We start from the raw sequence: 19,847 nt of genomic DNA, 5'->3' as shown, positions 1-19,847 counted from the left end.
AAGACAATTTCCCTGATGATTACAATCGCTTTACCTTTCAAATGCAAGTTCAGTTTGGAACTTTGATTGAATCCCAGGCAGAGTCATCTTGTGTTCAGGTCTTCCGGTGTTCAGAGTGCAAACAAAATTACACCCTATCCCCTACATAGTGCACTAGAGTAAACAAGGTACCATTTGGGACGCATCAAAGATCATCTTGTATTCAGGTCTGTTGGTTGTGGTCTTCTTGGTTCTGGGTTTGTTGACTGTGGTATCGAGCACAGAGGGTTCCTCAGTTTCTTGTGCCGGAGGTCTGTTATGAAAGGAGACGCAACATGTCATCATCAATCTTCACTTCTCGGGTCTCATTTTAAGTAATCACGTAGATGTTAATACATTTAAACCAATCAACTGCTGGTCTGCATAACATACAAGTCTTGAAGGCATTCCTACATGTCAAGCACAAGTACAATCTCATTTTAAAATTCTCTGAGATGTTGTAATGGCTGGACCTGCTCACCAGGTGGCAGCACTGGGGGGGGGTTGAATTTCACAACATCATATTGGACATCCTCATCTCCTTTCCGGGGTTGAGGCAGTTGGACAGTGGAGTACAGAGGCTCTTCCTGGTTATTGGAGCAAGATAGGTGGACATTGGCATAGTGAACGTCACCCTGCTCGTATGTGCTGCAGTCGGGGCCATGGCCATGCCTGAGACGTTGTCATAAACTGGAGACTCCCTGGAGGAGAAAAGGCAGACAATATAAGCATACGTTGGGACTATCCCATTTGGTCCACTGTGCCAGGCAAAATTAATCAAGCACTGATAAAAAGATCTGAAAGAAAACAAATACATTTTGACCTCAACTCACCTGTCCATTCCCTGCCGTGCCCCTTGTCAGATTTGGAGGCTTTCTTCATGTTTTAACACAAATAAATGAATTAATCACTGAACAACAATCAAGTTAGTAACACATCTAAATTATAAAGTGAAAGATAAGTCTTAGAAAGATGGTCACCTGAACCACATGAAGCCAGAGAGACAGAGGGTGAGAACCACAACTACAATTACTATAGCTGCATTCTTCTGTACGTCCCATTAGCTACACTCAAACCTGGTAAAGGGTTTTACAATAAATATGTCAAGATCTTTTTGGAGAAAACTTATTCTAGAAGAGGCCTCTGGTCCATATAAAAAACAACACTTAAATGAAGTGAGAAGCAGATGTGGTTGAGCAGATAATGGATTTAATATACTGATCTACTGAATTCATGAATACGCACCTAGTATTGTTGAAACATTATTCTACATTACACAATTATTTAATGGATAATAGGACTACATGAAACAAGATACAGCTCTGAACACCCCCACCCACCTCAACATCCCCCTTTACACACAAACAGGTTCACTATGACATTTTCCATGATGACATTAAGCCATTTAGATTAAAAGGAGAATACATGGATAGGGGACCTGATCCTAGATCAGCACTACTACTCCAACACACCTGATACATATGGATCCAGAGCTGCATATTATGATACATAGGTTACCATGGTAATTAGACTCAGTAAACTGTTTGAGAATGGGAGATAGAAAACATCTTGTAAAGAGTAGTCTATTGACACTTTATTTAGGGATCTGGAACCGGTGCCGGAGACGAGGGAGATAAAAGATGACACATTTGTGCTTTCTGTTGTTTGATCAGTGACCCTGCATGAGCAAATCTCTTTCCACTGTGGTGGACATTTTAATATTAGATTTTATATTATTCTACTATACTGTTTAATTAGACATACTATACTGTTTTTACTTAGAGAATTGTCTACTGTTATATGTTACTATTTTACTGAAAGAATTGTCTATTGTTTTATGCTAATATTCTTTGCTAAATACAGGCTTGTTTTGTGTGATTTAGTCATAAATCTGAGCGTACAGATTTATGAGCTGCTTGGGTGCTATCGCAATATGTGACCTCCTGTGTTTAAAATCGGCAGAAATGTAGCTATGTGGGAAGTGCAGGGAGGAACAGGGAGTGGTGGCGATATCAGCCATCTTGATCTACACAGACGAGCTAAATTACTTCTTACAACTGTTTCCAGTGCCTGTTTCTGCACATCTGCTAACGGTCAAAGATAAAAGGATGTACTTTCAATAAAAGGAGAAAGACAGCTCTGTTCATTGAGCTTTCAACACGGACTATATCTTAGTGATGGTGGATTGCTTCATTTTTGCAAGTCTCTCTTCCTATAGAATTTCTCTCCAGCATGTGTGAGCAGGAATTGAGTAAGAAGAACATTGTTAGATACAGTCGCAAATATTTCTACTTTTTAAGAGAAACGGGGCTGGCAGATAGGATTTAGTTCCTCGATCCCTGTTGCTGGCCCACACTCTAGTACATTAGGTGGTGTAATGTACCATAAAGTTGGATGCCAACCACCGATAAACCCCACAGAAGAATATGTATTTTCACTCTCAGAGTGAGTATCTGGTCATATAATGGATCATTTGATTTTCAAATCAGTGGAGGTGAACAAGTGCACAGTTTGGGAGGAAGTAGAGATAAATTAGGTAAAATGACAGATTTCCAAACATGATATAGTTGTAAATTAAGTTACTTTGCTGATGGAAAAAATATCCTAACAAGTTTTACAATCATGTTTATTTTTGTCCAGCAGTTTAAACCGAACACAGGAATGTGGAGGATCAAAGATGATGAAAACTACACCTAGACATTTCTATAGCACAGCAGACCTGTACTGTTAAAAGTAAACCAGACTTACCGGATCCATCGTGGAAGCTATTGTTTTCTTCAGTGTTTCTTACTAAGACAAGAAATGTGTAGGCTACAGTACAGTTACTTTGTTGTCACAGAGTTCAGATTAGGATTAGGGGGTTGCCGGGGGAGAATTCCTGTCGAGGATGCAACTGATGCACCCCTAGACCAGAGCAATCAAACATCTATTTAAATATCCAAGCTCGATTACGTTATGACAGCATAACGTCTCACATCTTTATTTAACTAGGCAAGTCAGATAAGAACACATTTTTATTTACAATGACGGCCGAGGAACAGTGGGACAACTGCCTTGTTCGGGGATTCGATTTAGCAACCTTTCGGTTACTGGCCCCCAGGCTAATCTTACTTCAGAGAGTTCCTGGATAAAGTTTTACCTGATCTATAAAGTTTGAGTAAAGTCAAGAAAACGTTCAACAACACCCCTTTCCAAAAGTATCCTGTTGTCTGCTATCGTCTACTTGTACCTGACAGCAACTTGGAACAGAGTTCTATTTGAGTCCAGTTGTTCTCAAGGCTGTTGTTGCATCTCCCTCCCTGCAGCCTAGAAACATAAAGAGACAACAAACACACTTTATAACTGGTGAAAAACTACACCTGATACTTCAATTAAGCAGGAAACAACACTTATTATAACAGATGTGTAGCACTGTAAGACACGTGTTTCTCTGTTGTTGTTTTAAACCTGTTTTATTCTCAGGACCAGGACTACAACACTGAGTGTTGGGACACAGGGCAACAACATATCCTGGTCTCTATTCTTACTTCTTACTCTATTCTCAGGACCAGGACAATAACATTGAGTATTGGGACCCAGGCCAACAACATATCCTGGTCTCTATTCTCAGGACCATGACTATAACATTGAGTATTGGGACACAGGGCAACAACATATCCTGGTCTCTATTCTCAGGACCATAACACTGAGTATTGGGACACAGGGTAACAACATATCCTGGTCTCTATTCTCAGGACCATAACACTGAGTATTGGGACACAGGGTAACAACATATCCTGGTCTCTATTCTCAGGACCATAACACTGAGTATTGGGACACAGGGTAACAACATATCCTGGTCTCTATTCTCAGGACCATAACACTGAGTATTGGGACACAGGGTAACAACATATCCTGGTCTCTATTCTCAGGACCATAACACTGAGTATTGGGACACAGGGTAACAACATATCCTGGTCTCTTCTACAGAATTCAACTAAACATTAAAAAAAGACATATATATATATATTTTTTAATGCAATCAGCAATGTAAAACAAAACAAGAGGACATGAAACCACATTCCAGATGTATGTTTTACAATGACATTTACATGCAAGCGTTCGTTCCACATAACAAATCACCAATAAAAAGTAGAATGGTGAGGTATAAGATATTATCAAGTGTATTTCCAGAGTGAAGAGAGAGAAGTTTGGTAGGAGACCTTACTGGCTGTGAGGAAACAGAAAAATGTGAGGTCTGTGGTTGACATGACCTATAGGTACTGATGGGCAGAGCTGGCTTCCTGCCCCCATGATGCCTCTTCCTAACAACCAACACATCATTCGATTCACAATAAAAATGTGTGAACATTTTTCTGGAGCACACTTAATATACAATAAGGAAAGTTGAAAGATATCACTATTAAAATCCTTTAAAATAAATACAACAACATCATTTGACTACAATAATAGTCCTATGTCTTCTGTACATCCGTATGTCCCATCAGCTACACTAAAACCTGGTGAAGGGTTTTACAATAAATATGTGAACATCTTTTATGACCAAACAACTTATACAAAAGGTCTGTGATCCTTGTAAAAAATTATAGATTTTAAAAACATATAATTGATGTGATAAGCAGACGTTGTTGAGCAGATAATGGATTCAATTTATTGGTCTATTGAATACATGAATACACACCTTGTATTGTTGAAACATTATTCTACATTATTTAATGGATAACAGGAGTTAATGAAATAAGATACAGCTCTGAACACCTCCACCCCACCACACACACAGCACTCCTACTGCAAGAAGCTTGATACATATGAATTAGAGCTGCATATTATGCTACACAGGTTACCATGGTAATCAGACTTAGTAAACTATTAGAGAATGGGAGATGGATGACTCTTTACAATATGTTTTATATTGAACCTTTATTTAGGGATCTGGAACCGGTGCCGGAGATGAAAGTTGACATGTTTGTGTTTTCTGGTGTTGTTTCAGTGACCCTGAATGAGCAAAGCTCTTTCCACATTGACAGGAGTAAGGTTTCTCTCCAGTGTGTGTGACCTGGTGTGTAGTCAGGGTGGAATTTTGAGAAAAACTCTTCCCACACTGATCACAGCTATAAGGTTTCTCTCCTGTGTGTATGCGCTGGTGTATAGTCAAGTATTCTATCTTCCTGAAACTCTTCCCACACTGATCACAGCTATATGGCTTCTCTCCTGTGTGTATGCGTTGGTGTTTAGTCAGGGATCCTGAATGATTGAAACTCTTCCCACACTGATCACAGCTATAAGGTCTCTCTCCTGTGTGTATGCGTTGGTGTTTAGTCAGAGATCCTGAATGATTGAAACTCTTCCCACACTGATCACAGCTATAAGGCTTCTCTCCTGTGTGTATGCGTTGGTGTTTAGTCAGGGATCCTGAATGATTGAAACTCTTCCCACACTGATCACAGCTATAAGGTCTCTCTCCTGTGTGTATGCGTTGGTGTTTAGTCAGAGATCCTGAATGATTGAAACTCTTCCCACACTGATCACAGCTATAAGGCTTCTCTCCTGTGTGTATGCGTTGGTGTGCAGTCAGGTCTCCTGATTGATTGAAGCTCTTCCCACACAGATCACAGCTATACGGCTTCTCTCCTGTGTGTATGCGTAGGTGTGTAGTCAGGGCTCCTGATCGATTGAAGCTCTTCCCACACTGATCACAGCTATAAGGCTTCTCTCCTGTGTGTATGCGTTGGTGTGCAGTCAGGTCTCCTGATCGATTGAAGCTCTTCCCACACTGATCACAGCTATAAGGCTTCTCTCCTGTGTGTATGCGTTGGTGTGTAGTCAGGTCTCCTGATCGACGGAAGCTCTTCCCACACTGATCACAGCTATAAGGTTTCTCTCCTGTGTGTATGCATTGGTGTGTAGTCAGGGATCCTGAATGATTGAAGCTCTTCCTACACTGATCACAGCTATAAGGCTTCTCTCCTGTGTGTATGCGTTGGTGTTTAGTCAGGGATCCTGAATGAGTGAAGCTCTTCCCACACTGATCACAACTATAAGGCTTCTCTCCTGTGTGTATGCGTTGGTGTGTAGTCAGGGATCCTGAATGACGGAAGCTCTTCCCACACTGATCACAGCTATAAGGTCTCTCTCCTGTGTGTATGCATTGGTGTGTAGTCAGGGATCCTGATTGATTGAAGCTCTTCCCACACTGATCACAGCTATAAGGTTTCTCTCCTGTGTGTATGCGTTGGTGTTTAGTCAGGGATCCTGAATGATTGAAGCTCTTCCCACACTGATCACAGCTATAAGGCTTCTCTCCTGTGTGTATGCGTTGGTGTGCAGTCAGGTCTCCTGAACGACTGAAGTATTTCCCACAATCAAAGCAGGTGTAAATCCTCTCCCCTGTATGAATTCTCTGATGAGATTTTAAGATTTTAGATGCAGCTAAACGCTTCCCACACTGTGAGCAGTGGTACGGTTTCTCTCTATTGTGAATCGGCTCATGGTTCATCAATTCCATCTGTTTAGCAAAACTCATCCCACAGCCAGAACAGCAGTGGTGAGGTTTCTTCCCTATACGTCTCTGCTGGTGTTTCTTGAGGTGTTCTGATCTGGAGAGACTCATCTCTTTCATGTCAGCATCATGATGTTGTTGAGGCTCCCCAGATGATAAGCCCCTCCCACTAAGAGAGCAATGATTAGGGATGTCCCCTGTGAAACAAAGACATTGAATAGTTACGTTTTGCAAATATGGACCCATTAACAGATGTCTTTCTATGAAATGAATGCCTTTTGGGGAACTTTGACATTTTTCCTTTAATAATTGCATACTAATATTGAATTTTAAAACTGTTATATTAAATAAAGTGCCATTTAAGACAGAACACATGGAGAATTAAATTAATCAGATTTTAATCAGATTTCCTCTGATAGGATTTATAGGATTTATATTTCATTAAACCTCTTGAGATGGCAAAACATGTATTTTATTAAGTTGAACAAGTGCTTTTTTTGACAGAATGTTAAAATTATGTGAAATCAAACTTTTTTTTTGGTACACTTCTTAAAATTGTGTGGAAAGACCAGATATTTTCATCAATTAAATTGTTACAGAAGCGGACTGTAGTCTAATCCACACCATGGTTCTTACTTAATGAAATCAAATCTCCATGTTCCTCTTCTCCTCTCTCAGTTCCACTCTGCCCTGGTGTTTTCCTGCAGATGACCAGACCCAGCAGTAAAGTACAGGGAGGCGATCGACCTGGGGACTCTGGGAGGGTGGAGGGGAACGGGCTAGATTTGTCCTGTTGGAAGTATTCAACATCGATTAACATTAAACCAAATATTGTATTAATTTAGTCTAAACCTCTGATTCGGGTGCAACCCTCAAACATCAAATTTTTCCTCAAATGTTGAATCGTTCACTACAACCCACAAATCTAAGAGCATTGGATTGGTGGAGGAATGGGCTAGTTTCCACCATATATCTCATACCAGTCATTTCCTTTCAAACAGCGATGAAGAGGTGTAGCGAGAGGGATAACTGGGCCCAAAATCTGGCTTCTGCCTTATTTGATCTAATATGCATTTCGTAACGATTAGGCTGTTAGGAGAGTATTGATATAAGTAGGACACTTTATATGGGAGTAGTGCCAGGACTTCAATAGTTACCGCAAACAAGGCCATAAACCACGCCCATTTCTACAATTGATCTTATTCAAATGTGATTTTCACCCTAACCTTAACGACACTTCTAGCTTTATGCCTAACCTTAAATAAATGAAAATGCGATATAGACGTTTGTGGCTGTGGAAACACGCATGTCTGCACTCTCATTGGCTATAATGGTCCCACCTGATCTTGCCTCTTTACGGATTGCCTTCCATTTAAGAAAACCTTTATTTTCTTTGTTAGAACGGCCACTTGAGTATCTGGTCAAATAATGGATAATGTGTTCGAAAGGAATGTGAACACTTTGGGAGGAAGGAGAGATTATTAGTTCATAGTCACAGATTCCTAAACATGATATAGTAGTAGGCTACTTTGAAGAAGAAGAAAAACATCCCAACAAGTTTTACCGTGATGTTGTTTTGGTCGAGACGTTTAAACCAAACACAGGAATGTGAAAGATCAAAGACGATTAAAACTAGGCCTAGACATTTTATACAACACAGCATGCCTATACTGTTAAAGCCAGACTTACCCGATCCATTGTGGAAGCTATTGTTTCTTTGTATGACATGAAATGTTGTAGGCTACAGTAGAGTTTGACTACTTTGTTGTAGTGTAGAGATAATGACTAGGGAGTTGCGGAGAGAAAATTCGATTCAAGGCTGCAAATGATGCGTCCCTAGACCAGAGCAATCAAACATCTATTTAAATATCAAAACGGAATTAAGTTAGAGCAAATAAACGTCACATGTAGCCTAATATTACTTCAGAAAGTTCCTGGATAACATTTTACGTGATCTATAAAAGTCGAGTAAAGTCAAGAAAACGTTAAGAGTCTTGTTGTCTGCTGTCGTCAACCCTTGCCTGGCAGTCACTTGGAACACATGCGCAAAGAGGGAGTTTCTGAATAGGCCTCTCCTGAGGGGTGTCTGAGAATTACTACTTCCGGTCTTTGGCTGGTGCTATAATGACAGCTGCTGTACACTACCAGCACACATAGGACAAAGAGCTGTTCATGCAAGTCTTTGCAATGGGTGCATCAAACCTAATTCACAAGTAATTCTGCTGTCAAAAATAAACGTTAGTCCAGTGGTGGAAAAAGTACCCAATTGTCATACTTGAGTCAAAGTAAAGATAGAGTAATAGAAAATGACAAGTACAAGTGATAGTCAGTAAAAGTAGCAGTGAGTTAAAGTCTAAAAGTATTTGGTTTTAAATATACTTATGTATCAAAATAAATGTAATTGCTCAAATACACTTAAGTATTCAAAGTAAAAGTATGAATAATTAAAATTTCCTTATACTAAGCAAACGAGACGGCACAATTGTATTGTTTTTTTAAATTTACAGATAGGCAGGGGCACATTCCAACACTCAGAAATAATTTACAAACAAAACATTTGTGTTTAGTGAGTCTGCCAGATCAGAGGCAGTAGGGATGACCAGAGATGTTCTCTGTTTAGTGAGTCTGCCAGATCAGAGGAAGTAGGGATGACCGGGGATGTTCTCTGTTTAGTGAGTCTGCCAGATCAGAGGCAGTAGGGAGGACCAGGGATGTTCTCTGTTTAGTGAGTCTGCCAGATCAGAGGCAGTAGGGATGACCAGGGATGTTCTCTGTTTAGTGAGTCTGCCAGATCAGAGGCAGTAGGGAGGACCAGGGATGTTCTCTGTTTAGTGAGTCTGCCAGATCAGAGGCAGTAGGGATGACCAGGGATGTTCTCTGTTTAGTGAGTCTGCCAGATCAGAGGAAGTAGGGATGACCGGGGATGTTCTCTGTTTAGTGAGTCTGCCAGATCAGAGGAAGTAGGGATGACCGGGGATGTTCTCTGTTTAGTGAGTCTGCCAGATCAGAGGAAGTAGGGAGGACCGGGGGTGTTCTCTGTTTAGTGAGTATGCCAGATCAGAGGAAGTCGGGATGACCGGGGATGTTCTCTGTTTAGTGAGTCTGCCAGATCAGAGGAAGTAGGGATGACCGGGGATGTTCTCTGTTTAGTGAGTCTGCCAGATCAGAGGAAGTAGGGAGGACCAGGGATGTTCTCTTGATAAGTGTGTTTATTTTACCATTTTCTGTACTGCTAAGCATTCAAATTGTAATGAGTACTTTTGAGTGTCAGGGAAAATGTATGGAGTAAAAAGTATATACTTTTCTTTAGGAATGTAGTGAAGTAAAAGTAAAAGTTGTGAAATATATAAATACTTAAGTAAAGTACAAATTCCCACCAAAAAACTACTTAAGAAACACTTTCAAGTATTTTTACTTAAGTACTTTACACCACTGAGTAAGTCTTTCTTCTAAACTAAACTACAGCCAAATATACTGTATTTATAACTAACTCCCTTCTGTCTATGTATATAACTTGTATACAATAAAATAAAGATGTTATTTCAAAATAACAATAAACATAATGCTTTATAGCTACAATATAGCTAACATTAGCTAGCTAATGACAAGCTCATCTCTGCTGCCTGGATGCTTTCACGTTTCTCTCGTTTGGGTTTCTTGTTGTTAGCAAGCAAATGGACAAGCAGTAGCCTACTGCAGTAGTCAGACTACACAAATTACCAAAATGTTATTTTTACACTGCACAAATATTTGAGAACAGTTAGCCCTCGAATGCTAGCTAACGAACGTTAGTTGATTGTAACATTGACATTGTCTGTGTGCTGACGACATGTTTAACTAACGTTAGTTGATTGTAACATTGACACTGTCTGTGTGCGGACTACAGGTTTGGAGGCCACTCTACAGATGAGGCCACTCTACAGACCCTCTATCCTGACACCTCTGGAGCAGTGCTGCAGGTATAACATGGTACATGATTAAACATTAAGGTGCAATAAGTTGTGTTATCATGAATATATATACTCAGCTAGAGGAGAGAACATGATACATGAAAAATATAATTTATTCCTCTTCTTTCTCAACTTTCACTCCATTTCTCTCTCGCTCTCTTTCACCTTCTCTAGGATCCGTCGCTGCACCCTACTGTGTCTGTCTGCGTCTCCTCTCCCTGCCCCAGTACAGTCTGTGATGTCATGAGGGACTCTTTTTTCCATGATCCTCTATTCTCTGAGGCCCCTCTCCGAGCTGCATCTCTCCTCCCTGGACTGTCGCCTAGCGACCATGCTCAGAACCTTGAATCGTTGCCAGGAGCGACAGTGTAGCCACCATGGAGGAGGCGAGGATGATGTCACTCATTATAAGACCTTGTTAACACCTGTGACACATGCAGGGTACACTCTTAGAAAAAAGGATCCCAAAAGGGTTCTTCGGCTGTCCCCATAGGAGAACCCTTTTGAGTTCCACGTAGAACACCTTTGTAGAAAGGGTTCTACATGGAACCCAAAAGGGTTCTACCTGGAACCAAAAAGGTTCTATATGGAAGTGAAAAGGGTTCTTCAAAGCGGTATCTTATGGAGAAAGTCAAAGAACCCTTTAAGGTTCTAGATAGCACCTTTATTTTCTAAAAGTGTAGTGTTGCCACGCCCACTCGACGACAACACTTCAACCGTCAAAAGAAATTGTCTTGGCGCATCACCATGGTGTTGATGAATTGTTTGACGTCATTGTATCGGCAAGCCACAAGACTGACATAAAGACATTTGGAGTTTCTGGCATAATTTGTTTGGCTTCTAACTGTTAGAGAGGATAGCTGCATCCCAAATGTCAACCAACATTCAGTACCAGTGAAAAGTTTGGACACCTACTGATACATTGTAAAATAATAGTGAAGACATAAAAACTATGAAATGATGTAGTAACCAAAAAAGTGTTAAACAAACCAAAATATATGTTATGTTTCAGATTCTTAAAAGTAGCCACCCTCTGCCTTGATGACAGCTTTGCACACTCTTGGCATTCTCTCAACCAGTTTCATGAGGTAGTCACCTGGAATGCATTTCAATTAACAGGTGTGCCTTGTTAAAAGTTAATTTGTGGAATTTCTTTCCTCCTTAATGTGTTGCCAATCAGTTGTGTTGTGACAAGTTAGGGGTGATATAAATCAAATCGAACTTTATGTGTCACATGCGCCGAATACAACAAGTGTAGACCTTACCGTGAAATGCTTACTTACAAGCCCTTAACCAACAGTGCAGTTCAAGAAAGAGTTAAGAAAATATTTCCCAAATTAAAGTAAAAGATTATAAAAAAGTAACACAATAAAATGACAATAACGAGGCTATATACAGGTGGTACCGGTACCAAGTCAATGTGCGGGGGTACAGGTTAGTTGAGGTAATTTGTACATGTAGGTCGGGGTGAAGTGACTACGCATAGATAATAAACAGCGAGTAGCAGCAATGTACAAAACAAATGGAGGTGGAGGGTGGGGGGGGGGTTGTCAATATAAATAGTCCGGTGGCCATTTGATTAATTGTTCAGCAGTTTTATGGCTTGGGGGTAGAAGCTGTTAAGGAGCCTTTTGGTCCTAGACTTGGTGCTCCGGTTCCGCTTGCCGTGTGGTAGCAGAGAAAACAGACAATGTTTTGGCCTTTCCTCTGACACCACCTAGTATATAGGTCCTGGATGGCAGGAAGCTTGGCTCCAGTTTTGTACTGGGCCGTACGCACTACCCTCTGTAGCACCTTACAGTCAGACGCCGAGCAGTTGCCATACCAGGCGGTGATGTAACCGGTCAGGATGCTTTTCGATGATGCAGCTGTAGAACTTTTTGAGGATCTGGGGACCCATGCCAAATCTTTTCAGTCTCCTGAGAGGGAGAAGGTTTTGTCGTGCCCTCTTCATGACTGTCTTGGTGTGTTTGGACCATGATAGTTATGTCGTAACATTGGCTGACTATCTTTCATTAATGTGAAGACTGTTATATCAAATAATTTCTCTCCATGTGTAAGTATCACCTAATTAAACTAATCACGTAAACAGTAATTAACTAGGAAGTCGGGGCACCACGGGAAAATGCGTTCCATAACGTTTGGGTATAAGGTCTGTGCTCACGAGGGCGTGTTAGAAGGCTAACATCACATTACATCTTCTCAAAATTACTGTTATACTTAATCATTTATTTTATACAACATTCAGATGCAATCCTCATAATTGAGAAGTGTATACTAACAAAGATACCGTAATGTGGTTGTAACTGTATTGACACTTTGCTTGTTTGATAGTTCGTCTGAGGGCATAGCGGGATTTCTTATAAGCGTCCTGATTAGTGTCCCGCTCCTTGAAAGCGGCAGCTCTAGCCTTTAGCTCGATGCGGATGTTGCCTGTAATCCATGGCTTCCGGTTGGTACAGTTGAAGTTGGAAGTTAACATACACCTTAGCCAAATACATTTAAACCAGTTTTTCACAAATACTGACATTTAATCCTAGTAAATATTCCCTGTCTCAGGTCAGTTAGGATCACCACTTTATTTTAAAGAATGTGAAATGTCTGAATAATAGTAGAGAGTTAATTATTTCAGCTTTGTATTTCTTACAACACATTCCCAGTGGGTCAGAAGTTTACATACACTCAATTAGTATTTGGTAGCATTGCCTTTAAATTGTTTAACTTGGGTCAAACGTTTCGGGTAGCCTTCCACAAGCTTCCCACAATAAGTTGGGGGAATTTTGGCCCATTCCTCCTGACAGAGCTGGTGGAACTGAGTCAGGTTTTTAGCCCTCCTTGTTCGCACACGCTTTTTCATTTCTGCCCACAAATTTTCTATGTGATTGAGGTCAGGGCTTTCTGATGGCCACTCCAATACCTTGACTTTGTTGTCCTTAAGCCACTTTGCCACAACTTTGGAAGTATGCTTGGGGTCATTGTTCATTTGAAAGACCCATTTGCGCCTGAGCGTTAACATCCTGACTGATGTCTTGAGATGTTGCTTCAATATATCCACATTATTTTCTTACCTCATGATGCCATCTATTTTGTGAAGTGCACCATTCCCTCCTGCAGCAAAGCAACCCCACAACATGATGCTGTCACCCCTGTGCTTCACGGTTGGGATGGTGTTCTTTGGCTTGCAAGCCTCCTTTTTCCTCCAAACATAATGATGGTCATTATGGCCAAACAGTTCTATTTTTGTTTCATCAGACCAGGGGACATTCTCAAAAAAGTACTCTCTTTGTCCCCATGTGCAGTTGCTACCCGTAGTCTGGCTTTTTTAATGGCGGTTTTGGAGCAGTGGCTTCTTCCCTGCTGAGCAACCTTTCAGGTTATGTCGATATAGGACTTGTTTTACTGTGGATATAGATACTTTTGTACCTGTTTCCTCCAGCATCTGCACAAGGTCCTTTGCTGTTGTTCTGGGATTGATTTGCACTTTTCGCACCAAAGTACGTAAATCTCTTGGAGACAGAACGCGTCTCCTTCCTGAGCTGTATGATGGCTGCGTGGTCCCATGGTGTTTATACTTGCGTACTATTGTTTGTACAGATGAACGTGGTACCTTCAGTCGTTTGGAAATTGCTCCCAAGATTGAACCAGATTTGTGGAGGTCTACAATTTTTTTCTGAGGTCTTGGCTGATTTCTTTTGATTTTCCAATGATGTCAAGGCACTGTGGTTGAAGGTAGGCCTTGAAATACATCCACAGGTACACCTCCAGTTGACTCAAATTATGTCAAGTAGCCTATCAGATGCTTCTACCGCCATGACATCATTTTCTGGAATTTTCCAAGCTGTTTAAAGGCACAGTCAATTTAGTGTAAGTAAACTTTTGACCCACTGGAATTGTGATACATTGAAATAATCTGTCTGTTAACATTTAATGACTCCAACCTAAGTGTATGTAAACTTCCGACTTCAACTTTATGTTTGTATTAATTAAGTACTATTAGACATGCACCTGGTATGTATGTATGGGGGCGGCAGGTACCCTAGTGGTTAGAGCATTGGGCCAGTAACTGAATCCCCGAGCTGACAAGGTAAAAACCTGTCGTCCTTAATATGGCAGGTCACCCACTGCTCCTAGGCCGTCATTGTAAGTAAGAATTTGTTCTTAACTGACTTGCCCAGTTAAAAAATAATCTATATATTTTTTTTGTATTAGTAATATGGTGACGCCACCAGTATAATCTAAGATGGGTGTAAATAAGTCAGAAGTGAGACAAAAAGATAATGGTGGCGAAATGTCAAAGTGTATTTTGCATAAAGAGGAGGGACTATGTATGTTATGTAAGGATGAAACTGTATAAAAGGAGTGTGCTGAGACTGGCGAAGTCAGATGATCCTTGGATCAGCTTGGCTTTGTAATGAAGTCTATATACATTTAATGTTCCGGTATCTGACAAATATTATTGGACCAATAATTCCACTACACTAGCTAGATACGTTAGCTTACTAGGTACATTGATAGCTTTAGGTTGTTTGTTTTTAAGTTAAACTTCAAGATTTCCACCAAGGACGTTGCCTCTACGATCATCACTCTCCCTCGCTTGGGCAAGGGACATTTTAAGGTACACTCGGATGTAAAACGCAATTCAAGGACTGAGGGTTTAAGGCCGAGGGTTGTTGAGTTTGAAACTCAGCTGGAAGACAATCGGGAAGAGGCAAGATCAGGTGGGACCATTATAGCCAATGAGAGGGCAGATAAGCGTGTTCACGAGTTGCCACAATGTCAAACGTCTATATCGTATTTTAATTTATTTAGGGTTCGGCATAAAGTTAGTGTTTTCAAGGTAAGGGTTAAAATCACATTTAAAAAGATCAGTTGTAGAAATGGGTGTGGTTTATGGTTTTGTTTGTGGTAACTAGTGACGACCAGGCACTACTTCCATACAGTGTTTTTTCCCCCCTCAAAGTTGCGGGATGTCACGTTACGAAAATGTAAATATGATCAAAAAATCCAGAAGCCGGATTTTGGGCCCAGTTATCCCTCTTGCTTCTTCTATTCCGTGTTGTTTGATATTAAATGACTGGTATAAGAAATACGGTGGAAACTAGCCCATGCCCACCAATCCAATGCTCTTAGATTTGTGGGTTGTAGTGAACGATTGAACATTTCAGGTAAAAGGGGATATTCAGGGATGCACCCAAATCAGAGGTTGAGACTGACTTAATACAATATTTGGTTTAATGATCAACTGTAAACTTCTTGTGGCCAACAGGACAAAGCTAGCCCGTCCCCCTCCACCCTCCAGGAGTCCCCAGGTCAACCGCCTCTCCGTACTTTACTGCTGGTTCTGGTCGACTGCAGGAAAACACCAGGGCAGAGTGGAACTGAGAGAGAAGAGGAACATGGAGATATGATTTCATTAAGTAAAAACCATGGTGTGGATTAGTCTGCTTCTGTATCAATTAATTGGTTAATTATATATTGATGAAAATATTTCGTAGTTCCACCCAAAACGTTTGATTTCACCTAATTTTAACATTCTTTCATGAAGAGCACATGTTCAACTTCATAAAAACATGTTTTCCCATCTCAAGAGGTTATATGAAAGTACATAATATAGGAAGTGCCAATGTGCTAAATAAAGTAACAGGGGACTACTGAGAACAACAAAACCATTAGTTTACAATGGTGAAATAGTCCTTTAAATCAGCAACAAATTTGCTCATGACAGGGGTAATGGAAGCTAGTTTTGTTCCACGAGTAGTGAAAATTGAATGCTAGCTTCACAAAAACAATTATTCTACCATACCAATTTACGGGTAAAATGGTTCACTTGCTCAGTTTTCTACAAAAAACACCAGAGAATTGATAAAAAAGACTAGAGCCAGCTCACCCGCTTTTACTCTGTAATTTGACTGTTCAATGTTTATTTTGCCCAAAAAATGTAAGGAACAGTTACCCTATATTAAAACATGGGTTGACCTTAATGAGGGACAGATGTAAATGAATCACTAATTACATTAAATAAGTAATGTTCAGAAATGACTGTCAAAGTAACCAAATAACTAGTGCTTTACATGCACACTAATAATTTCCTATTAAACTGATTATGTCAGTAGGCTGAGTTTGGCATTAGTCATGTAAACACCTTACTCTGCTGATCTTAATTGGTGTAAGGTCATAACAGAAGGAAGCATACGTCTTTAAAAACACCTGGTTTTCTGATCAATCTTTAGAATGATTAGGACATGAAACACTTTAATCAGAGTTATAGAGGTGTATTTCATCTGCATGTTCTAACACAAGCAGCGCCAGCTAACTTCTTTTGACCGAGTCCAATGAGTTCAGGAAAAACAAAGTACGCATCTTAGACAGTTTTCACATACAAACTTTATACTGCTTCAAAAAAATCACATGGTAGAACGTTTATTTTGATTGACCATTTTCAGCGTATATCGAAGTCCCGTCAGGTAGCCTTATTTCAGATGTGTCCATGTTAACAGGTTTATTAGGGAAAATGTTCTTTCATAGCATGTCAACATTTAAACAAAACTCTTATACTAATTGACTTATACTAATTGACTTATTATGCGCTTGTAACTTTACTCAATGATGGTAAAACTTGGATAAATTATTGAATTAGATGGGTTAAAATCTTTCTAGAAGTTACACAGGGTTGACGGAGGGACTTGTCACAATTCAGGATTTTGTCACTTTAGCAAGTCTTTATTAATATTATTTAATAACAGATTTCAAATGTAATACTGGTGCACAATTTCTACTGGAAAAATATGAAAGGGACGCAAAAGGCATTCATTTCCTGGAAGGACCCATCTGTTTATGGACCCATATTTGCAAAACCAAACTATTCAATGTCTTTGTTTCACAGGGGACATCCCTAATCGTTGCTCTCTTAGTGGGAGGGGCTTATCATCTGGGGAGCCTCAACAACATGATGCTGACAAGAAAGAGAAGAGTCTCTCCAGATCAGAACACATCAAGAAACACCAGCAGACACGTATAGGGAAGAAACCTCACCACTGCTGCTCTGACTGTGGGAAGAGATTTGCTAAACAGGACGTGACAATTCATGAGCAAATTCACACTCTAGAGCATGATTCTAAAACCTTAAAATCTCATCTGAGAATTCATTCAGGGGAGGGACCTTATACCTGCTTTGATTGTGGGAAATACTTAAATCAGTCAGGAGCCCAGACTAAACACAAACACACAGGAGAGAAGCCTTATAGCTGTGATCAGTGTGGGAAGAGTTTCAGTGAATCAGGATCCATGATTAATCACCAACGCATACACACAGGAGAGAAGCCTTATAGTTGTGATCAGTGTGGGAAGAACTTCAATCAGTCAGGACACCTGACTAATCACCAACGCATACACACAGGAGAGAAGCCTTATAGTTGTGATCAGTGTGGGAAGAACTTCAATCAGTCAGGACACCTGACTAAACACCAACGCATACACACAGGAGAGAAGCCTTATAGCTGTGATCAGTGTGGGAAGAGTTTCAGTGAATCAGGATCCATGATTAATCACCAACGCATACACACAGGAGAGAAGCCTTATAGCTGTGATCAGTGTGGGAAGAGTTTCAGTGAATCAGGATCCATGATTAATCACCAACGCATACACACAGGAGAGAAGCCTTATAGCTGTGATCAGTGTGGGAAGAGTTTCAGTGAATCAGGATCCATGATTAATCACCAACGCATACACACAGGAGAGAAGCCTTATAGTTGTGATCAGTGTGGGAAGAGTTTCAGTGAATCAGGATCCATGATTAATCACCAACGCATACACACAGGAGAGAAGCCTTATAGTTGTGATCAGTGTGGGAAGAGTTTCAGTGAATCAGGATCCATGATTAATCACCAACGCATACACACAGGAGAGAAGCCTTATAGTTGTGATCAGTGTGGGAAGAACTTCAATCAGTCAGGACACCTGACTAATCACCAACGCATACACACAGGAGAGAAGCCTTATAGCTGTGATCAGTGTGAGAAGAGTTTTTCTCAAGATTCCACCCTGACTACACACCAGCTCACATACACTGGAGAGAAACCTTATTCCTGTCTATGTGGAAAGAGCTTTGCTCATTCAGGGTCACTGAAAAAACACCAGAAAACACAAACATGTTTTCTTTCATCTCGTTTCTCTCCGGCACCGGTTCCAGATCCCTAAATAACATTTCAATAGAAAATATATTTTAAAGAGTTATCTGTCTCACATTCTCTAACAGTTTAAGTCTGATTACCATGGTAACCTGTGTAGCATAATATGGAGCTCTGGATCCCTATGTATCAATCGTCTTGGAGTGGTGTGTGTGTGTGTGTGTGTGTGTGGAGGGGAGGAGGTGTTCAGAGATGTATCTTATTTTATTAACTCATATTATCCATTAAATAATGTTTCACCAATAGTAGGTGTATATTCATGTGTGGGGGAAATGTTGTCTTTAGAGAGAGCCTTGAATTGTACATCTTGTCTCATACAATCATTGGTTCCTGTAGGTGCTGGGTAGAGATATGAGGGGGAGACAGTCAGACCTTTTGGCAAAATGCCCAGAACATGTTCTATAAATTACATGCAGGAATCAAACGTTAAGGATGAATAATGTAAGTCATGCAAATATAACTTGTCTGTTTCAGCAGTATATAAGAGAACTAACGTGACTGCCCCGAAAGAGCTCCCAAACGATGTGTACTATGGTGCAGTAAGTTTGTTGCAACCTCTCCAGCTTGCTGATAATAAAGAATGATTCATTTAGGTTTACTTTGAGTCCCTGGTGGTAATTTCCATGACATGTATTCAATACATCAATAAATGAAATCCATTATCTTATGTGAAGGAGATGTGTTGCACTGCATGAGGTAAATGGTGGTCACACCAGATACTGACTACCTTTTTAAAGTTATCTGTGACCAACAGATACATATCTGTATTCCCAGTCATGTGAAATCCATAGATTAGGGCATCAACAGCATCAATGTAACAGTATAGCTTCCTTCCCCTCGCCCCAACCTGGGCTCGAACCAGGGACCCTCTGCACACATCAACCATAGTCACTCACGAAGCATCGTTACCCATCCCGCCACAAAAGCCGCGGCCCTTGCAGAGCAAGGGGAACAACTACTTCTAGGTCTCAGAGCAAGTGACGTCACCGATTGAAACACTATTAGCGCGCACCACCGCTAACTAGCTAGCCATTTCACATCGGCCACATATAGACATCCCAGCTGGCACAACGTCACAGAAGTCTACTGGTTGAACAAATGGGAGTCTGGAGTTACTACAGATCTAAGCCAGGACCCAGAGTATGCAGGTCATGTGATGTACCATCAGTGTTATAGTCATGAGAATAATACAGG

General features: G+C 40.5%; 2 protein-coding genes across 4 annotated transcripts in view; one reads left to right on the top strand and one right to left on the bottom strand.

Annotated features, from left to right (window-relative positions):
• The window catches only part of LOC129839957 (zinc finger protein 664-like), a 32,182-nt gene extending 23,639 nt beyond the window's left edge, over nucleotides 1-8,543 (bottom strand). The window contains exons 1-3 of one of the 2 annotated variants that reach the window (XM_055907708.1): nucleotides 8,207-8,543; nucleotides 7,154-7,307; nucleotides 5,013-6,714 (exon numbers count right to left, since the gene is read on the bottom strand). In XM_055907708.1, the coding sequence (XP_055763683.1) occupies nucleotides 5,013-6,714; nucleotides 7,154-7,307; nucleotides 8,207-8,245 (1,895 nt within the window). In that variant the 5' untranslated portion in view covers nucleotides 8,246-8,543. The remainder of the gene's footprint in view (nucleotides 1-5,012; nucleotides 6,715-7,153; nucleotides 7,308-8,206) is intronic. The other variant, XM_055907705.1, reaches the window with a different exon arrangement.
• Nucleotides 8,544-14,837: 6,294 nt separating this feature from the next.
• Nucleotides 14,838-19,251, top strand: LOC129839963 (zinc finger protein 501-like). Of its 2 annotated transcripts, none has more exons than XM_055907719.1 (3): nucleotides 14,838-15,082; nucleotides 15,734-15,896; nucleotides 17,351-19,251. In XM_055907719.1, exons 2-3 carry the CDS (start codon nucleotides 15,872-15,874, stop codon nucleotides 18,661-18,663), a joined length of 1,338 nt encoding a protein of 445 aa, XP_055763694.1. In that variant the 5' UTR covers nucleotides 14,838-15,082; nucleotides 15,734-15,871; the 3' UTR covers nucleotides 18,664-19,251. The 2 variants fall into 2 exon arrangements, with proteins under 2 accessions (XP_055763694.1, XP_055763693.1); XM_055907718.1 differs by having other exon boundaries at nucleotides 14,838-15,185.
• The last annotated feature ends 596 nt before the right edge of the window (nucleotides 19,252-19,847 follow it).

This window comes from Salvelinus fontinalis, chromosome 40, assembly GCF_029448725.1.
Source record: "Salvelinus fontinalis isolate EN_2023a chromosome 40, ASM2944872v1, whole genome shotgun sequence".
NCBI lineage: Eukaryota > Metazoa > Chordata > Actinopteri > Salmoniformes > Salmonidae > Salvelinus > Salvelinus fontinalis.
The sequence above is the reverse complement of the archived record's forward strand: the minus strand, read 5'-3'. Positions and strand labels throughout refer to the sequence as shown.

Coding starts and splice junctions, on each gene's coding strand:
- LOC129839963 (XM_055907719.1), top strand. CDS start 15,872: ATGATTTCATTAAGTAAAAACCATG. Junction 15,897..17,350: donor TTCATTAAGTAAAAACCATG/GTGTGGATTAGT, acceptor TTTGTTTCACAG/GGGACATCCCTAATCGTTGC.